Raw genomic sequence first — 18,548 nt, 5'->3', positions numbered from 1 at the left:
AGAAAGCAAGAACAAGCCCAATAGCCCATGGAGGCAAGGCCTGTTTGCTGCCGTTTTGGAGGCCTGACGCTCCAAAAAGAACAAAAGGCCATGGATCCACGATTCCAGCATGTCAGGCACGTCACTGGTTTGATGCCAGCGAGATCGCCACGTCACTATCTGATCAGACTATCTATCTGTCAAATCTCTCCCGTCGGTTACAACACACCATCCAGATCCGTCAACCGATCCAAAGTTCTGACGAGTCCAAGTCCTGCCGATTTGCACAGTTCTCGTCAATACATAACACAACACCAAAACCCCCTCGTTGTTTCTCTAAGCTAGATCACCTGAATCTCTGGGGCTAGCGAATTGGGATCTCGATCGTACCTTGTTCTTAGAAGTCTGTAATTAGCGAAAATGGTGAGTCCGTGATCTATCGATACCGTTCTTATTGGTTTCAAGTTGGGAGAATGATATTTTGTTTACATTTAAGTAGCTGCAAAACGGTATCATAGAGGCTAGATCTCGTGTTTTATTTGGTATATGTGAATACCTGCCGTCAGCTGAATCTTTCTCAATGTTTTTATTCGAATGCGGGACTGTTTGTGGGGAATTTTGTTGCGGAGAAACATTTGGGGGATGAAATGATCGTTTGTCTTGAAATTCTGAATTGTCGTTTCCTTCGTTTTTCTCAGTAACTAGTTAACTATATGGTGTTTGAGGTTTTCGATTGATGTACGATTTCGATTTTACCAATTGGGACTGATAATAATTTCTTTGTTTTTTGTCACTTGTTAACAGCCTCTGAGACTCGAAATCAAGGTTTGCTATTCGTTTCAGCTATTTGGTTTGAATTTGGACTACATCTTGTTATATTTAACAACAGGTGATTTATGGATTTGTTTGAAAACTAAGAACCCTTTATGTGAATTTTGGACAGAGGAAACTTGCTCAACGGTCGGAGAGAGTGAAGTCTGTGGATCTACATCCGACAGAACCATGGTAATTTTACGGAACTCATCTACAGTTTGAATGAATTTTTAAATGAAATTCTGATTAAATGCTTCTCAAAGGGGAAAATTTGAAATCCTGATTAGAGGTTGGGACCTTATAACATAGTTTTCTGCATTGTCTGATTCGCTGACATTTGACTACTATATCCGTGACGGCAGGATTCTGGCAAGTCTGTATTCGGGAACTGTATGCATCTGGAATTACCAGTCGCAGGTATGAATTATAAAAATATGAGTATTATTTATGGAATTTTAAGTAATTCTGTGTTGGCTAAAAATGTGTAACTTCAATGGTAACCATACCTGCTTGAACCTTGGACTCTACCGGGCTTCCTAACAGTAGCGACTGTTCTTAACAATGTTGTAGTTATTTGAGTTGTTTCAAAGATTTGATCTATGGCATTAATGAAAAATTCAGGAGGTAAGGTCTGCGTATATCCTACATGTTCCCAACCCTGACACATATTATGTGGAGCTATGGTTTACGTACATCCTGCATGTCTCCGACCCCGCCCACAGCTGGTGCCTTGTGCACAACTGTTGTTTACTTATCTGTTTGACGATCTCTATTGTATATTTTGAGTTATCACTTTTAGGAAGGCTGATTATTGGAGAAATACGTTACAAGCAGGGAACAATATAACTTTAGGTTGTCAAATATGTATGAAGTTGGAGGTTGTTTTTTGCATTTGAATTATAAAAAATAAAACAAATGTGTGCTTGGAGAAATGCATAATTGACTTTTCTTTCTTGGGAGGGTTGCTTATTGTTTCCAAGGCCTTCTTCTTATGTGTTTCAGTAGTAGCACAAGCCCCCAAAGGTAATTCCTACGATAGTTTAGAGGAAAACTTATACACTCTTGGAGCAGACTATAAATGAGGATCCCAACAAAGTCTTGGGCACTATATTCCAAGAATTCTCCTCTTCAAAGTCTCATAGCAACCACAAATAGTAGAAGCATGCCCCGAAAAACTTTATTATATATTCCTATATCAACACAGTGCGAAATGGTGAATTCCAAATTTCCAACCCCTCCCCAACCCCTTTTTATTGCAGTTACTTGGGTTTCTTGGTCTTTGGACAATTTTAAGGATGTTCTGCTAACCCAAATTTCCTTTTCTTTATCCAGACCATGGCACAGACTTTTGAGGTCACCGATTTACCAGGTACAACATATGCACACACCTATCTACATACATACTAAAACACACATGCATGATATGTACACCTTTCCTCTTGCTTTTTTATAGATTATTTGTCAATACTGTCTTCTGATCTAGTTTATGCACTTGCAGTTAGGTCAGCCAAGTTCATTGCACGCAAGCAATGGGTTGTTGCCGGAGCTGATGATATGTTTATTCGTGTATACAACTACAATACGATGGATAAGATCAAAGTATTTGAGGCACATACAGATTACATTAGGTGTGTGGCTGTGCATCCTACCCTTCCCTATGTGCTGTCATCATCTGATGATATGCTAATAAAACTTTGGGACTGGGAAAAGGGTTGGGCCTGTTCTCAAATATTTGAGGGACATTCGCATTATGTGATGCAAGTCACGTTTAACCCGAAAGACACCAATACTTTCGCGAGTGCTTCTCTTGATCGCACCATAAAGGTACCGGAGATATTTACCTTTGTTACTTATGCGGTGCATTTCTTGCCTCATTTCATCACATCATGCTGATTGCTTTGTTTTCATCTCAGATATGGAATATGGGCTCGCCCGACCCAAATTTTACTTTGGATGCCCATCAGAAAGGGGTAAATTGTGTTGATTACTTTACCGGTGGTGATAAACCATACCTGATTACTGGTTCTGATGATCACACTGCCAAGGTGCAACTGCAATTATTCTTTTCTGTTAGGGAATGCAAATATCCGCTCATTTTGAGTGTTATTATTTCTTATTCAAAAGATTTACTGGACATATGTTAAATGAGCAGGTGTGGGACTATCAAACGAAAAGTTGTGTCCAGACACTTGAAGGTCATACACACAATGTATCTGCAGTATGTTTTCATCCTGAACTTCCTATAATAATGACAGGTTCTGAGGATGGGACAGTTCGCATATGGCATGCAACTACATACAGGTAATGTACGCTTACAATTTGTTTTTATTTTAAGTACCTTTGTAGACTACGTGGGACCCCTGTGGTTCACATGGTCTTTAGATTGATTACTTGATGGATTATGTGTTTCCAATGTATTTTTAATCCAATAGGGCCAGTCTGGTTCAACTCTTCGTTGCTATCATCAGAATTTGACTCAGGTTGTAAATGTCCGCAAATTAACCAGTTACTTGAGCCAGGAACATCAAGATTTAAATTTAGATGCAGCATCACTTATGACCGTGGTGAATGTAGTTCAAATTGTTAAATTTCTTTAATGTCCTAGACAGTTTAAGTGTTACATCAAGTAATTTAAGATGATGTAAATTTTGCTGGGGATTCCAGGTACTGGTACAAAATGTTGGAATTTATATACCAATGACTTGTCCCAGTTTGTATTTTTCTGATATTGCTCTCTCTTTTGGGGTGCAAATATCTGATTTGAACATTATTAAATTTTATTTTCTTTTTAATTTCTAAAGTTGATTCATTGAGGTATTCGAGCCCCTCCACCGTGCTCTTTCTTTTTAAGATTGTTAATTACATTTTATTGACTGGCAGGCTTGAGAACACATTGAATTATGGTCTTGAAAGAGTTTGGGCCATTGGATGCATGAGAGGTTCTCGCCGGTATGTTTCTTCATTTTCATTCTCCTGGGTAGCTACTTCTACTGTCATTCATTTTGTGAATTTGGAGTTGTTTGAATTTGATCTAGCAACATGTTTAGCTGGTCTCGTGACCCTTATTATATTTTTAAGCATCTCATATTCTCATGTGATAATATTATTGGTCACATGTCAGTAAGAGGAATGAGGTGGCACAAATCTTTGTGCACTGTAATCCAGCTAAGTTTCTAATTAAATCAATCAAAGGCTCTGAGCCTTAATCCTCTAATATTTGCAGTAGGTTATTTTATCTTTAGTCAAAACTGGTTTCAGTCCGCTAATATTCTCCTTCCCCATTCATTCCAAACTTAAGTATCTTTGTTTTTTTTATTTCTTAGTATGATGGCCTATGGACAAAAGAATTAGGTTTTTTTACCCTTCGTGGAATATTGCTTCAAATTCTTTTACTAAGTCTTCATTTTTTTTGCTATGATTAATAGCATGATTACAATAAGGTCCCTCTGTACAGGATTGTGATTGGTTATGATGAAGGAACAATAATGATCAAAATTGGGCGTGAAGTACCTGTTGCTAGCATGGATAACAGTGGGAAGATAATATGGGCTAAGCATAATGAAATTCAAACCGTTAACATCAAGAGTGTGGGCACAGATTATGAGGTTTGCCTAAATCACACAAACTTTTGCATTTCATTTGACGCTTACTTTTTACACTTTTTTACCCTTTTCCCTTCTCTTCCCCTGCAGTTGACACTGACTTATAATTTATTTTACTTATTAGATTGCTGATGGGGAAAGATTGCCCTTGGCCGTAAAGGAACTGGGAACCTGTGATCTTTACCCGCAAGTGAGTTGGAAATCTTCTGGCCTCATTTCAGGTTTCTGTGTCATGACTCGGGTTTATTTGTATGTGTTGGGCCAGATGACTCCAGTTTATTTGTATGTATTGGGCCAGTTCAGATATCCCCATGGAAATCTATAAGATACCCCTTTTGGAAATCACGCATCAAGTAAACTCTAAGTATAACTTGTCAGTTGTAAGCTAGATAGCCTTTATTTTTAAAAGGTATTTCTGTCTGAGGCTTGTTATTTCCTCTGATATTATAGTCTGACTAGATGAGCTTTTTCTAAAGGGAATAGTAAGAGTATGTCCAACTGGCATTGTCTCCTTGACAGAGATGGCCTATTAGACAAGATTTGTCGAGTTCAGGATAAGAACACACTGAGATGAAATAGAGATAGATTGAAAGATATATATGGAATAGAACTAAAATTGCAGAGGGTTGAACAAGACAATGATAATCTGGTTTTCGAGGAACCAGTAGCCTCCCAGTGGCTTTCGAGGAGCCAATAACCTCGCAATATTTCCAACTACACAAAACTTAATTCCCTTCCTCTCTCCACCCCTTTTAACTCCAATTACAGAAAATAATAGAATGACAAAATACATAATAGGACCTACAAGTGTTACCCTCTTTATCAGCCGCATGTCTATCAGTTTGCTTATGTTGGTTGCCTCTTACCTGCTGCTTGCTTATTTTCTTTCCATATTCTAGATTTTTTTCCCTCCATGGCTGAAAGTGACTTTGGCATGAAATGGTCGAATTGAATGTGATTGATGGCTGACCATGAACATGATTACTATGAATTTTTAAGGAGTGATTCCTGTTATTGAAGTTCTCCTTAACTTTCCTGAGTCCACATTATAGGGTATTTTTTGTGCTTGAGTGTGATGCATGAAGCCATTAGATTAATTTTATTATTATTTATTTTTTAAGTTTTTTAAGAGTCAAGGAATCATTTGTCGAAAATGTTTCCCTTTTAATTAGTCCGCGTGCTTCTATGTCGTTTTTTAGATCATTATGTTTGTCTAGGTCAGTCAGTTTAGAAATCCGAAAGTTTCCTTAAACCAATGGTTGTAAACCTCTATTTAAAGGCTTGCTTGCCTAGTAAAGAGTTTTTATCTAAAGTTGCAATAAAAGAGATTCCTTACACAGTTGGTGGGAGATTGATACACACTCGGTGAGAGGTTGATTGGGAAATGCGAGCTTATCTGACCGAACATGAGAGATTCAGAGTAATCTTGTTCAATTTAGAAGTTCAAGACTGTTCCAATTTCAGACCTAGGAATTGAAATTTATGTTCTACATCAGAGTGGAACCTCTGGAATATAGTTGTACTAGAATCCAAATAATATGAAAAGTAATGCTAGATGAATTCACTGGATGGTCATAGAGGTCTTGTTTTCTAGGTGGACTATTACATTAGCATGTGCTTGATTAAAAAAATCAGCTTAGTCATCTAGATTAACAACTTCTACATTAACATGTGAATGAAGATTATACCTAGCATCTGCCAATTCATTTCTCATGAAGTATGCATTCAACCATTTCTGCTTTGTGGTTGGCTCATAGCTCCTGTATTTATTTACATATTTAATTCATCTCATATTATCTGATAGTATTAGTATTATTGTAATATTGTCCTTACCATAACAGTTTGTATTGTTGCTACTGCTACAACTAATACTGGTTCAACGTCTACTGTTTTGCTTCCAGAGCTTAAAGCACAACCCAAATGGGAGGTTTGTTGTCGTATGTGGAGATGGTGAGTACATCATATATACTGCTTTGGCATGGAGAAATCGGTCCTTTGGTTCGGCATTGGAATTTGTTTGGTCTTCAGATGGAGAATATGCTGTTAGAGAAAGTTCCTCAAGGATTAAGATTTTCAGTAAAAATTTCCAGGTTTCTACCTTATTTTATGTGTTATCTATTTTCATATGAAGACAGACTGCATTCACCTAAATTCTTGTCAGCACTTTTAAGTGACAGGTCAAATTCTAAAGTTGGATCTTACACAAAACCAAATGTAAGAAATTAATTACAATATCACTATACAAGTTGGATGTAAAGATTTTTCCAAATCACAAGCATGTTATGATGTAAATATGAAGACAACAACTATATTGGATTGTTCCTTGTATAGTGTAGTGCTTCGCCAGTAGCCTTAGATGGGTGTGCTAAAGCCTTCAATCATTAATGCTCAGAATTCTTTTACAGCCCATCAGATGATATGGCTCCAGTGAATCCAGCAGTGGTCTTTGGGGCTATTATTCATAACCATTTTGATTTTCTAGTGTTAGTCTCCTATGTTAATTTGTCTTATCTTGGTGTCCCTTAAATTATATATCATTCAACTTTGCATGGTCATCACCTTCTTAATATTTTGGGAACTTTTGTATCCTGGCATTCTCTGTAGTCATATTGTGACTGTTATATAGATGTATTGACCATTCTTTTTTGGCAACATACTGAAATGTGATGGAGTTGATGCATTTCAGGAAAAGAAGAGTGTCCGTCCAACATTTTCAGCTGAGCGGATATATGGAGGAACATTATTGGCAATGTGCTCAAATGATTTCATTTGCTTTTATGATTGGGCTGATTGCAGGTTGATCCGGCGAATTGATGTGACTGTGAAAGTAAGAAACGTCATTCTCATAAGAGATTTATCAGTCACGATTATTTTGTATTCAGTTTTTGCTTTCCATAGAAGGTTGACTTTATACTTTGGGAACAGAATGTATACTGGGCTGATAGTGGGGATCTTGTGGCAATTGCTAGTGATACATCATTCTACATTCTGAAGTACAATGTGAGGTTCCTTATCGATAATCTTCATTTCTCGAAGTATGCTAATATTTTGACTGAAATGTTTTGAATTTTACGTTTTTGTCCTGCTTGGATCATTGAATTTCTATTTACTGTTGCAGCGGAACATAGTTTCCTCCCATTTAGATAGTGGAAGACCAGTGGACGAAGAAGGTGTTGAGGATGCATTTGAGCTTCTCCATGAAACCAATGAGCGTGCCAGGACTGGCATTTGGGTTGGGGATTGTTTCATTTACAACAATTCCTCCTGGAGACTTAATTACTGTGTGGGCGGCGAGGTATATGTAGTTTCAATGTTTCACATATCTAGCTACCGTCCTTATTTTGTAGTTTTTAGTTCTTTCTGGAGTACAAATGTGATTTTTTCAGGTTACGACAATGTATCATTTGGACCGCCCTATGTACCTGTTGGGGTATCTTGCCAGTCAAAGTAGGGTGTATCTGATAGACAAAGAGTTTAAGTAAGTACACGTTTTTACTAGCTGTTTTGTTAGTAGAAAGATGTAGTTATCTCAATATATCATTAATTTTTCTGTCTTCTTCTATTATCATGCAGCGTCATGGGATACACTTTACTTCTTAGTTTAATCGAGTACAAGACTCTTGTGATGCGTGGAGACCTGGAGAGGGCCAATGAGCTTTTACCTTCTATTCCCAAAGAGCATCATAATAGGTACATATAAGCTCCCAGAATTGATAGAATAAGTGAAATGTAATGCTACCAATGATCTTTTGGAAGGAATGGTATGGGAATTTACTGCATGTCTTTGTAGTAGAAGGATCTAGGGTAGTACAACATACTTGTCGAAGTGTTCGATTGCAATGTAGTATGAAGTGATTGGAAGTTTGAACTGCATGCTATTAGACATAATTGATTGTCTTTTAAAAAATATTGAAGAGCCTTGCTTAATGAGAAGAACATTCTTTTCTTGTTTTGTTGTAGATTTTTTCGATAATGACCTCCTTTATCTGATGTATATGTTATTAACATGCTTGCTATTGTAAAAGTTGTTTGCCTCACTTTATTTGTTCCTTCAAGCAGCATTGTCTTTTATAGTGAATTATTTGTGATTTTGGATTTCTTTTATGTTTTATTTTAGGCATGAGATGTTTCTTGGGTTTCAGTAAATGATTTGGTTTTATTGTTAGTGTGGCTCGTTTCTTGGAATCACGTGGTATGATTGAGGAAGCTCTCGCAGTTGCTACAGATCCTGATTACAGATTCGAGCTAGCCATACAGCTTGGTAGACTAGAGGTTGCACAGGAAATTGCCACCGAAGTGCAGAGTGAGTCTAAGTGGAGGCAGTTGGGAGAATTAGCTATGTCCACCGGAAAGGTGTTGTGTTGCCTCAAATTTTATTTATTCATCTTCATCTCTCCAGGGGAATTGGTTTCACCATTCCCTTCATATTTACTTCTTAACAGTTAACGCCTTAAAATAGCTTTTGCCCGTAAATATCCCATCCCCTTCCTCCCCTACTCCAATGACCATGTTTTTTTGCCTGAAGCAAGAATTTGTAAAACTCGGCAAAATATAAAAGTTGTGCTTTACTGATGTGCAGTTTGGCTTTTCAATTCAAGTTGTTGACAATTTCTTGTAGTTGTGTATGTTGCCAAAGTCGTGCTTTTGCTGATACCTGTTCTTCTTTCTTAGCTGATACTTATCCTTGGTAATTGACGTCGTTCTTGACTTTTTTCAGTTCACTTTTCTAATATCTTGTGAAAATTGATGCTGCAGCTGGAAATGGCTGAGGAATGTCTGAAACATGCAATGGACTTGAGTGGTTTATTGCTGCTCTATTCTTCTTTAGGGGATGCTGAAGGGATATCAAAACTTGCATCCACTGCAAAAGAACAAGGAAAGAACAATGTTGCATTCCTTTGCTTGTTCATGTTGGGGAAATTGGAAGAGTGCCTTCAGTTGTTGGTGGAAAGGTAATCATTTTCTATTTCTTGACACCTAAGAACACAAATTCAGTGCAATTATACTTTTCGATATTAAAGTATTTGTTTTTCAGTAATCGGATACCGGAGGCTGCTTTAATGGCACGGTCTTATCTTCCAACCAAGGTTTCAGAGATTGTGGCAATCTGGAGAAAAGACCTCAATAAGGTTACTTTTTTTTTTTTCCCTTTTCTATATTCATTAGCTTGTTTCTGTTTTTTCCCCCTTTCAAGCTTGGGTTATGGATCTGGGAATATATACCTACATGTATTGATGTCATTGGTTTTTTATCATTCATGTGTGGGGGGTCCGCATGGGTTCAGATTTTCTCCCAAGAAACCATAGATATCACTATTATACAATACACATATGTCCAAAATTGAGGATTGTGTGTGACGCCTTGTTGTATTGGAAAATTTTAAATATTGTAAGTTGTGTTTGTCATATCACACAATGCGACACCATGCCATAAAACAATCCTTTTGATATCTAGGCTACGTATCCAAACACGCCAAAGATATCACAAAACAATTCTTTCGATATCTAGGCTACATATCGAAAGATGTGGTCCAGTGGTAGAGTGTAGGGGTGTAACCTAGAGGTCGCATGTTCAAATTCATAGAGTCCTCTTATTATTAATGGACAAGCCATGCTCGAGAGAAAATAAGGAAGAACCTTCTCTGGAGTTTTGCTCTTCAATATATGTGTCGTGTTCTCAAAATACTGGATGTGGAGAAGAAATATATTTTCACCCAAGAGAAGAGTCTAGATGTAGGAAAAGGACCTTATTCATACTAAACTATGGGAGTTAATGTAAAAGCCCTTCTCCGTTGAGTAATAGTTTCATTCCTTGAGCAATGGTTCCTGCTACTCTGGATGAGCCAATTAAAAGCTAGATGACACTAGATATATTCTTTTCCATGTCATTATATGTTCAAAATTTAAAGATTAACTTATCTATTTTCCTTAAGCTCTGATTTAACTCTAGGAAATCCTTTTCAATTAGAAAAATATCATTTTCTTATGGCTTTTCTATCTGTATCAGGTTACTTTAATCCTATTTAAGTTTTATGCTGTGATTCTTTTTATCTGATTGTCCATAATTTACAGATCAATCTAAAAGCTGCTGAATCATTGGCTGATCCTGAGGAGTATCCAAATTTGTTTGAAGATTGGCCAGTTGCTCTCTCTGTTGAATCTAGAGTTGCAGAGACGAGGTATTAATATGGATCTCTTCACATTCACATCTGCGTATTTCACTTCGATACACACTCACTATTTTCATCCTTAGTACAATAGCTTTGAATCTGTCTGTATTTATTTGTGGATTCCTTATTGCTTCAATTAGATAGCAATGTCGCAGGTGATTTGTCTTTTTACTTAAAATTTCAGTTGCCTGTCTTTGTCTTGTCAGTGGAAAGTTGTATGATTATGAGACCTATCTCAGATTTGGCAATATGACTCTATGACCAACAGCTGCATCAATAAATTTGAATGTCACTGTATGAGGGTGAGTCAATGGTAGATTCTTGCTTATTATTTCTCTCTAAAATTACTTTGCAGAGATGTGTATCCGCCTGCAGAGGACTACATAAATCACATTGATAAATCTCACATGACCCTTGTGGAGGCTTTCAGAAATATGCAGATGGAAGAGGAACCTATTGAAAATGGAGAATATGATCATGAGGTGTGTATAAGTTCCAATATGATTTTTTTTTTCCTTGGTTATATGGGGAAATGGGATATACCTCAATTCCGAATGGCTAGCATAGTTCATTACAGCTGTACAAACTACAATTTGATATTGTTTAAGCGCAGTGAATTTGCATTTTTCTTCTAGTTCTGGTGAACAAGGATTTTTAGTTAACGGTGGATAATTCAGGGTCGACATTTTTTTACTCAATGGAACATAACTATATTGTGGGGCAAAAGGTGTTGCCGCTAAAACTTTACAAGGAAGAGGAAATAGAAGAAGAAATAAGTGAAACAGGTGAAAACTAGCATACATCAAGATGTCAAGAAACTGTAAGGCTACTGTCAATAATGGATGAAAACTATGTTCTGGAATTGCTGAAACATTCATTTGAAGTCTTTTCTAACTGGCGTTTCTACATCTTACAAAGCTGACTACTACGGCAATAAGCTGCCAATGTGTTTGAACTGTAACTGTAGCTAATGGTAGGTGTTATTTCTTGATTTTCTTCAGATGGTGAAGGCACTAAATTGAGGCTATCCAATAATTTGACTTTCCTGTTATTTGAGGTGTTTACTTTCATCCACGTCCTTTTTCAATCGCCCTCGTGTTCACCACATAGCCTACTTAATTTTCATCATTTTGTTGTGCTGGAGAGACTCAAGATCATATAGGGAGACTATTTTTTTGGATTTTATATTCAATCAGAGTTACGCCTCTATTAATTACATGTTATTAACTATCTAAGATATAGTTAATACTATCTAGATACCAAAAAAAAGAAACAAATATTCAAAGGTAAAATAATTTAGATAGTAATTGTGTTTGAGGCAGTTGCGTAGTTTAGGTTTTACTTTATAGCATGCTTATGAAGTTTACGAAGTGTGGAATTATTTCTTTTTTTATTCAAAAATTAAATAACTTACACTCTTAACTGTGTTTGAGGCAGTCTTTAGATTTTGCTTTCTTTATTGTTTATTTTATGTTTTCATCACAGGACACAGAACAGAATGAAGAAGAACAGCAGGCTGAGGAGCAGAATGGAGAAGAGAGCCAAGAGGAGGCTGTTGTGGTGGATGTTGATTCTACGGATGGTGCTGTCCTCGTTAATGGTAACGAGGCTGACGAAGAGTGGGGTACGAATAATGCGGGAACCCCGTCAGCTTAAAAGCAATTGGTTGGCGCACTGTGAAAATCAAAATTTTGTCTCCGGTGATTAATTGATTCTAACGTGCCATCCCTCTGACTCCTTTTTTGAGTAGTAGTTTTACTAGTTCCTGATACGAGTTGATGTACATGTGCATTTGTCTTTGATTTTCATGTTAGCATAAATTGTTTTGGCTTATCTACAAAAGTTCCTTTAAAATAATGTGCTATAACTTTTCTTAGAATTATAGGACTGGGCAAGTCCTTTTAATATAAGTTCTTGGAATGGTTTCATTTAGTGTTATGATGTCCTTGAATTAACTTGAATGTTTAGCTGTGAATTGTCAATTGTGTCTATCATTTGTATGGTTGGAACTTAAATCATTTTCAGATGACGATGTAAAACAGTGTCAGATCACAACCACCACCACCACAAAATAGCTATGAACTTTCTATTATGCCTGTTCAAACTCTGCAATAATCGTTCAATATTTTGCAACGTTCATTTAACTTTCCTTCATGCTTTGAGATTCGGTGCATGCATTCCTCAAGATGATTGGTTTTGTATAGCTTTCAATTTGGGTTGTTTTTCCATAATACCTTATTCACCTTTTGGGTTTTTCTTGGCAGTGCTTGCTCCACATCACTAAGTTCCTCAAGATGATTGGTCCCAGCTCTATTAGTCCTTTACTTGAGGTGAGAGGAACGTGCTAGATAAAGTGGATAGTTGATTAGATTCTTATGTGTGAATTTAGAAGAGCACTAGTGCATTACCATTGCCGACAAACAGTGGGACTGTTTGTGTTTGGTAATATTTTTTCATAGTTTATATCCACCCTAAGATGACCTTGTGGCTGCAAAGTGATTTTCTGTGCCACTAAAAGCATAGAGCGTGTTGTTCCTATTTTGAAGTTCAGCTGGTTTCTTGTCAGGAAGTAGGTTATTCCTTTTTATTTTTCCAGCTTGGAAGGGAACTGAAATAGTCTGTTGCATAGATTGTTTACACAAACACAAATTATATTCTCGTTCTTTTCTCATATTGAAATGGATGACAATGTTGGTCTGAACTTTATGATACTTATTTTCAGTAGTATGACTTTGAAGTATGTCTTCTCCTCTAATAAACCCTGGGTTCCTGAGAGATGCTGTAGCGAAAGCGAGTCTTCATAGGGTACTTTGAAATCCGATAGTGTTTTTCGTAGTAGTCCAAGGGGTTGGTTTACTTTTGGACATGCTTCATTTGGGTAAAAACATATTAGTAGGCTTATATGCCGTGGGAGGGTTACAATTCTGAAGATGCAGTAGGGAAGTGAGTTTAGGTACAGATTGTTTTTAAGGGTGTAGCTTTAGTTGTTGCTCACTGAGTTCTGTCATGCAAATATAGTGTATTGTGTATTCTGATGTTGTAATGAGCCGGTAATGACCCCTTCAAATTCTTCTCTAGTATGAATTTAGCGTCTAGGTTTATGCTTTTTTTTATAAAAAAAATAAAATATATATATATATATATATATGTATGTATGTATGTATTAAATTCAAATTGTTAGCTTGAGCAGGTGTTTGATATTGTTATTATAAATAGGGTCTGATTTCGGTTCTTCAAATCGATTCCTGGATCTTCATTGTAGATATGATTCCTGAAGAAAACAACTAGTGTTCTTAATTTAGGCATAAAATTATAAAAATAATCAAACTCCTGACAATAATAGGCCCATGCGCGAAGAGCATAGAATTGCAACACAAAACTAAACTTATTATTCCAAACCCATCGAGACCACACTAATAACTAAAAAAGGCTCTCTCCGAACGTTTGTGCCCTGCTTACATGAATAACAAGAGACACTTGTTTCTAGTAACCAAAACAGTGAGCAACCCAAAATCCGAGAGCAAACAAGCCCAATGAGGAGGAGGGAGCCCGGGGAGGGAAGGAAAAGGAAGCACCAGTGCACTACTGTTATGGGGTGGGCTTGGACCGCTTGGTTGTGTTGGTCGTGGTGAACCTGGTGGTGAACTGCTTGGAGCATTTGGACTAGGTGGTGGGGTTTTAACGCTTGGACTTGGTGGGCTAATAGCTCTTGGACTAGGTGGGCTTTTAACTCTTGGACTTGGTGGGCTGGGAACAGTTAGACTAGGTGGCTTTTCAATACTTGGGCTTGGGGGGCTGGGAAGAGTTGGACTAGGAGGCGACGAGGCGTCTAAAGTTTCAACACTTGGACTAGGTGGACTTGGACCTATTGTAATAGGCGGGCTTTCAAAATACTGATTTGGTGGGCTGGGCCTCTGGAGCCATTTGGAGTCTGCGGGTTTTGACCTGGGCTTTCAGAAGTTGGAAGGACCCTAAAATCGACCTTCAGGCCAACTCTACAGGCTCACAGCCTCTACGAAAGCCCAACAGGCCCATGATATGGGCAATTGTGGACCCAACATAGGCTCATCACCTGGAAAGCTCTCTCATAGACCCAAGGCCCAATCAAGCATGCAATTGACGCAACAAGCCCATGGCCTCACCAAGCAAGTATAGGACAGGACTCTCATCCAGCGTAATATCCATGTGCCATTAGTGGGTCACGTGAGTGAGTGGCCTATAAATACAGAGGTCCCGTCACATTAAAGGAATATGATTTTGGAGGTATCAAACATCCTCTAATACTCTATTTTCTCTCACTAAAATCTTCTCAGCTTCCTTGGCCGGTACTGTACCGACGTCAGGTTTCAACAATTATTCACTCTGTGATATTTGTAAGTTGTTGATGACCTTGTTCGAAATTACATTGATTGTAGATTCTCGCGTGTATAGCATTTAGGTCTTATGAAACATATGATGCAAGCTTACTCTCATCTTATTTAGCTCTTAAAATTTAAAATTAAAAGTTTATTGTTCTCTAGAGATCAATCATCAAACAAATGCTAATTTTATATATATTCGAAAAATAAGTTACCATACTTTTGAGTTTTTCTCTTTTTAACAAGGTTCATATGATGATAATCCCTCACCACATGGAATGGAACCCAGGATCTCATGATCACATTCACAGGTGCACAAGCAAGCCCACTACTTAGCAGCAATAGTGGAATTGAGAAGATTGTCTCAAAGTTCGTCTCCAACCCAATTCGCCTTCACTTTGGGACCAGTAGGCCCTTCTTCGCCCAACACTTCATTCGGCAATTTATTCATTAAGTTCTTGAAAGCAGTCTTCAGTTTCCCTGGCAACACTTTCTCTATTTTCCTAATCTCCTCTGCAAGATCGTAATCAATCTTTGGACCCCATTTCCTCAAGTAATTCAGCCATGGCGGCTCAACAATTGCTGAAGAACCCAGATACTCAGCTGCAACCAATGAGTAGTTTGATCCAGTATCAACGACCATGTTGCTCTTCGCTGTGTCATTTCTGATTCCAATCCCATCACTGCCTTGCAAGACCATGCCAGGCTTTGCATACATGGCGTGTCCGTGTAAGGATGCATAGGTCACTGGTTTATTGCTGCCACTTTGAAACTCAAGCTCCGAAGCATCGACCCATGTACCTCCACTGTGTTCAGAGAGGAAGATACTCTTTAGTTCCCCATTGAAATTGCTGACCCTTAATGTCACATGCTCCCAGTCCCCAACGTGTTCGCCGATTTTCCCCAATGAAATGTTAATGAACTTAACTTTAGCCTTTGCGGGTCCATTGAAAGGGTAGAAGACCCAGATGGCTAAGTCTGTGAAGGTTGCTCCTAGCATTGGTTTTACATGTAAGTAAACTTGGCAGCTCTGCAAATTTCCTTTCTTGACAAATTCCTTGGCTTTTCCATCAACTGGAAGGTCCAGCCAATATGTGCCATCATTTGAACCACCTTGAGGAAGGTTTGAGCCTGTGGGTTCAATTTTGACAGGGTTTGACTCCTCTCCTTGGTGGTATAGTAGTGCTCCATTGGTGAAATACCATGTCACTGAAGAAGGAAGGTATTGTTCCTCAGGATGCAAGTTTATCAATGGTGAGTAAGCCTGGATTAATGCCTGAATTTGGGATTTATTAGGCATGGGAGAGAGATTTGACTTGACATTCTTCAAACAAGTAAGCGATGAAGAGTTTTGTGAAGAAAATGTGCCCACGTTGACACCCATAGCTTGTGTTCCTCTATTGCTAGGCCTAAGACTGGAAAAATTGGTTCCAGTTGAATCACTTGATGATCCCCATATCAAAGCATCAGTCTGACATTGATCGGTGAGATCGGTCCGAACACATCGGACTTTGTCCAAGGAAGGCTTCTGAGGGGAGTTTGTGACAATTAGCCCAACTGCTCTGTACCCATCAGGGGGCACAGGTAACCAGAAATAGCCATTGCCATCTTTTTTGATATTCAGAGACTCACTGTTCCAAACAAGAGTATAATCAACCGGATTCTTCAACGCTGCATTCGAAGCATCATTTGCATAATCCTTCCCTGCAAGAACCCACCCGAAAAGATTTTGGTTGTTGGGTTGGCCATAACTGCCTAGCATAGAAAACCCTTGTGGGATTTGAGAGGGTTCAAAGAATGAAGCACCCAAATCATCAGGTCCTCCTTGATGGGAAACCCAGATTTTGTTGAAAGTTGAAATTTGACATACTTGCAATCCTCCACCCAAATCAATTGCTCCACTTGCAAATCCTTCACCTTCATAAGCACAACCACAACTAATCAATGGGTGATGGAATACCAAAGCAGATTTGAAGGTCAAACAAAAGGAGAAGATGAGTACCGTTTGGCCAAGTCGGTAACGGAGATGGAAGCTTGAATGAAGTATCAATAGGTAAAGCCTTCATGATTTCCTTATCAGCATCATCATTTGCTTGCTTCCTTGCACATGAAGTGAGGGCAGAAACAGTATTCCCCATTATCACTTTGCTGCTTTCAGAGTAATTCAAAGGAGGAGGAGTGATTGGACATACGCAATGGCAACTACAAGGATAATATATAAAGATACAAAAGCTGATAACAAAGCATGAAGCAAGAATCATATCCTACTTTTGTCTTTTTGGATGAAATCGTGCAAGGCAATTGCAAACAAGAAGGCGCCGGCCTTAGTATGTGTCGTGCAAGCAAGAAAATCGGGTATCTATATGCTTTGAAATCACCTTCAACTTCTCTTTCACCCCAACCTGCCTTTGACACACACAAACAAACAAACAAAATATATAAAGAGAAAAATGTATATGCTGCTATCAAGCTACTCTCTTCCATGCTCTACAACAATATATTTCCATGTTTAGTCAAAAAGCCAGATATTGCTTCCTTCTCTAGTTGTTTGATTTTTTTTTTAGGTGGTTGAAATTGTCTGAGGCTTGCTCTGGTTAGCTTACCTGTTGCAGACTGTGAGGGGTGTAATTAATATAAAATTACTGCTGTTATTGTGTTTCTATCCTTTTTAGTTCAGAAGTTTGTGGCACTGATGGTAAAAGGTAGTCATTTTTTTGTTTCCTGTTATGTCGAATCCTATATTCTATATATCGGATTGGTATAACCTAATTGAGTGGTATATAAATAAAATACTATCATCGCTCATATTATTAACACGTTTTCTAAGCTTAATTAACTCCATGTTTCCGTAGCCAAGAGCTGACAATATATATTAATGTGTTTTAGCTTGGTTTCCTAACATATTGACTTATACCCCTTTCAAGTTAGAAAGTTGTGCATAGTTGGGAATATATGTCGGTATATCCTCTACATCAATAGTATTTAACTAATATGTCCACATACTAAAGTGGATAGCTAGAGGTAGATGAGGATCCAGCCTCTGCAGCCTGCCCTCTGTGTAATCAATGCATTTGGATTTGGTTGTATTCTATAAAGATGTGTATTCATACTATTAATTCAAACTCACAAGAAAAATTATACCAATTCAGACTTTTGAGAAATATTGGGGCGGCGTCCACATGGACCACATCCATCTATTATTATATATAAAGCCCCTGGTGGGCCTGTGCTGAGGTGGCGAGTAGAGTGTGTTTTATGTAATCGCCAGTTTGGTTGTGTTTCTGATTGTGGTTCGTCCAATATCTGGTGGCGAAAAACGACGACGTTTGCGAAGTTTGTCCAAAAAACGATGTCGTTTATTTTGCCCATGGAAAGAACAAAATTGTATAGCGATACCCGACAATTCCAAAGAACTCCAGATCCCACCAGAGTCCACTCTTCTTTCGATCTACCTTTTTTTCGGTTCATGCATCTTCTCTGACATAGCTTTCGTCTGTTTGTTGTCTTGATGATAGCTCCCTGTTGCTTCTCATACCTCAGCTTCGCTGAGGTCCTTGAGCATGCGTGGTTTGCAAAGCGATTCACTGCAGGTGTTAGGCGGGGTTTGTGGTGTTTTAGCACTAAGTG

The 18,548-nt window shown here is 38.1% G+C and overlaps 3 protein-coding genes across 4 annotated transcripts; 1 reads left to right on the top strand and 2 right to left on the bottom strand.

Moving 5' to 3' along the window:
• Positions 1-202: 202 nt before the first annotated feature.
• LOC120007116 (coatomer subunit beta'-2-like) lies at positions 203-13,269 on the top strand. Of its 2 annotated transcripts, none has more exons than XM_038857300.1 (24): positions 203-402; positions 784-804; positions 923-984; positions 1,155-1,209; positions 2,125-2,161; positions 2,291-2,616; positions 2,706-2,837; positions 2,945-3,093; positions 3,673-3,741; positions 4,247-4,397; positions 4,519-4,584; positions 6,296-6,484; positions 7,081-7,221; positions 7,320-7,394; positions 7,513-7,689; positions 7,781-7,872; positions 7,968-8,084; positions 8,561-8,747; positions 9,150-9,346; positions 9,430-9,523; positions 10,466-10,572; positions 10,919-11,045; positions 12,049-12,187; positions 12,828-13,269. In XM_038857300.1, exons 1-24 carry the CDS (start codon positions 400-402, stop codon positions 12,845-12,847), a joined length of 2,733 nt encoding a protein of 910 aa, XP_038713228.1. In that variant the 5' UTR covers positions 203-399; the 3' UTR covers positions 12,848-13,269. The 2 variants fall into 2 exon arrangements, with proteins under 2 accessions (XP_038713228.1, XP_038713227.1); XM_038857299.1 differs by having other exon boundaries at positions 204-402; positions 12,049-12,263.
• Positions 13,035-15,218, bottom strand: LOC120007401 (extensin-like). The gene is made up of 3 exons (XM_038857592.1): positions 15,142-15,218; positions 14,023-14,508; positions 13,035-13,332 (listed from the first exon to the last, which is right to left on the bottom strand). The coding sequence occupies exons 1-3, from the start codon at positions 15,216-15,218 to the stop codon at positions 13,035-13,037; spliced, it is 861 nt and encodes a 286-aa protein (XP_038713520.1).
• On the bottom strand, positions 15,091-17,536 carry LOC120007738. Its single transcript, XM_038858145.1, has 2 exons — positions 16,924-17,536; positions 15,091-16,838 (listed from the first exon to the last, which is right to left on the bottom strand). The coding sequence occupies exons 1-2, from the start codon at positions 17,180-17,182 to the stop codon at positions 15,286-15,288; spliced, it is 1,812 nt and encodes a 603-aa protein (XP_038714073.1). The 5' UTR covers positions 17,183-17,536; the 3' UTR covers positions 15,091-15,285.
• Between the last annotated feature and the right edge of the window lie 1,012 nt (positions 17,537-18,548).

This window comes from Tripterygium wilfordii, chromosome 10 (genome assembly GCF_013401445.1).
Source record: "Tripterygium wilfordii isolate XIE 37 chromosome 10, ASM1340144v1, whole genome shotgun sequence".
Lineage (NCBI taxonomy): Eukaryota > Viridiplantae > Streptophyta > Magnoliopsida > Celastrales > Celastraceae > Tripterygium > Tripterygium wilfordii.
The sequence above is the reverse complement of the archived record's forward strand: the minus strand, read 5'-3'. Positions and strand labels throughout refer to the sequence as shown.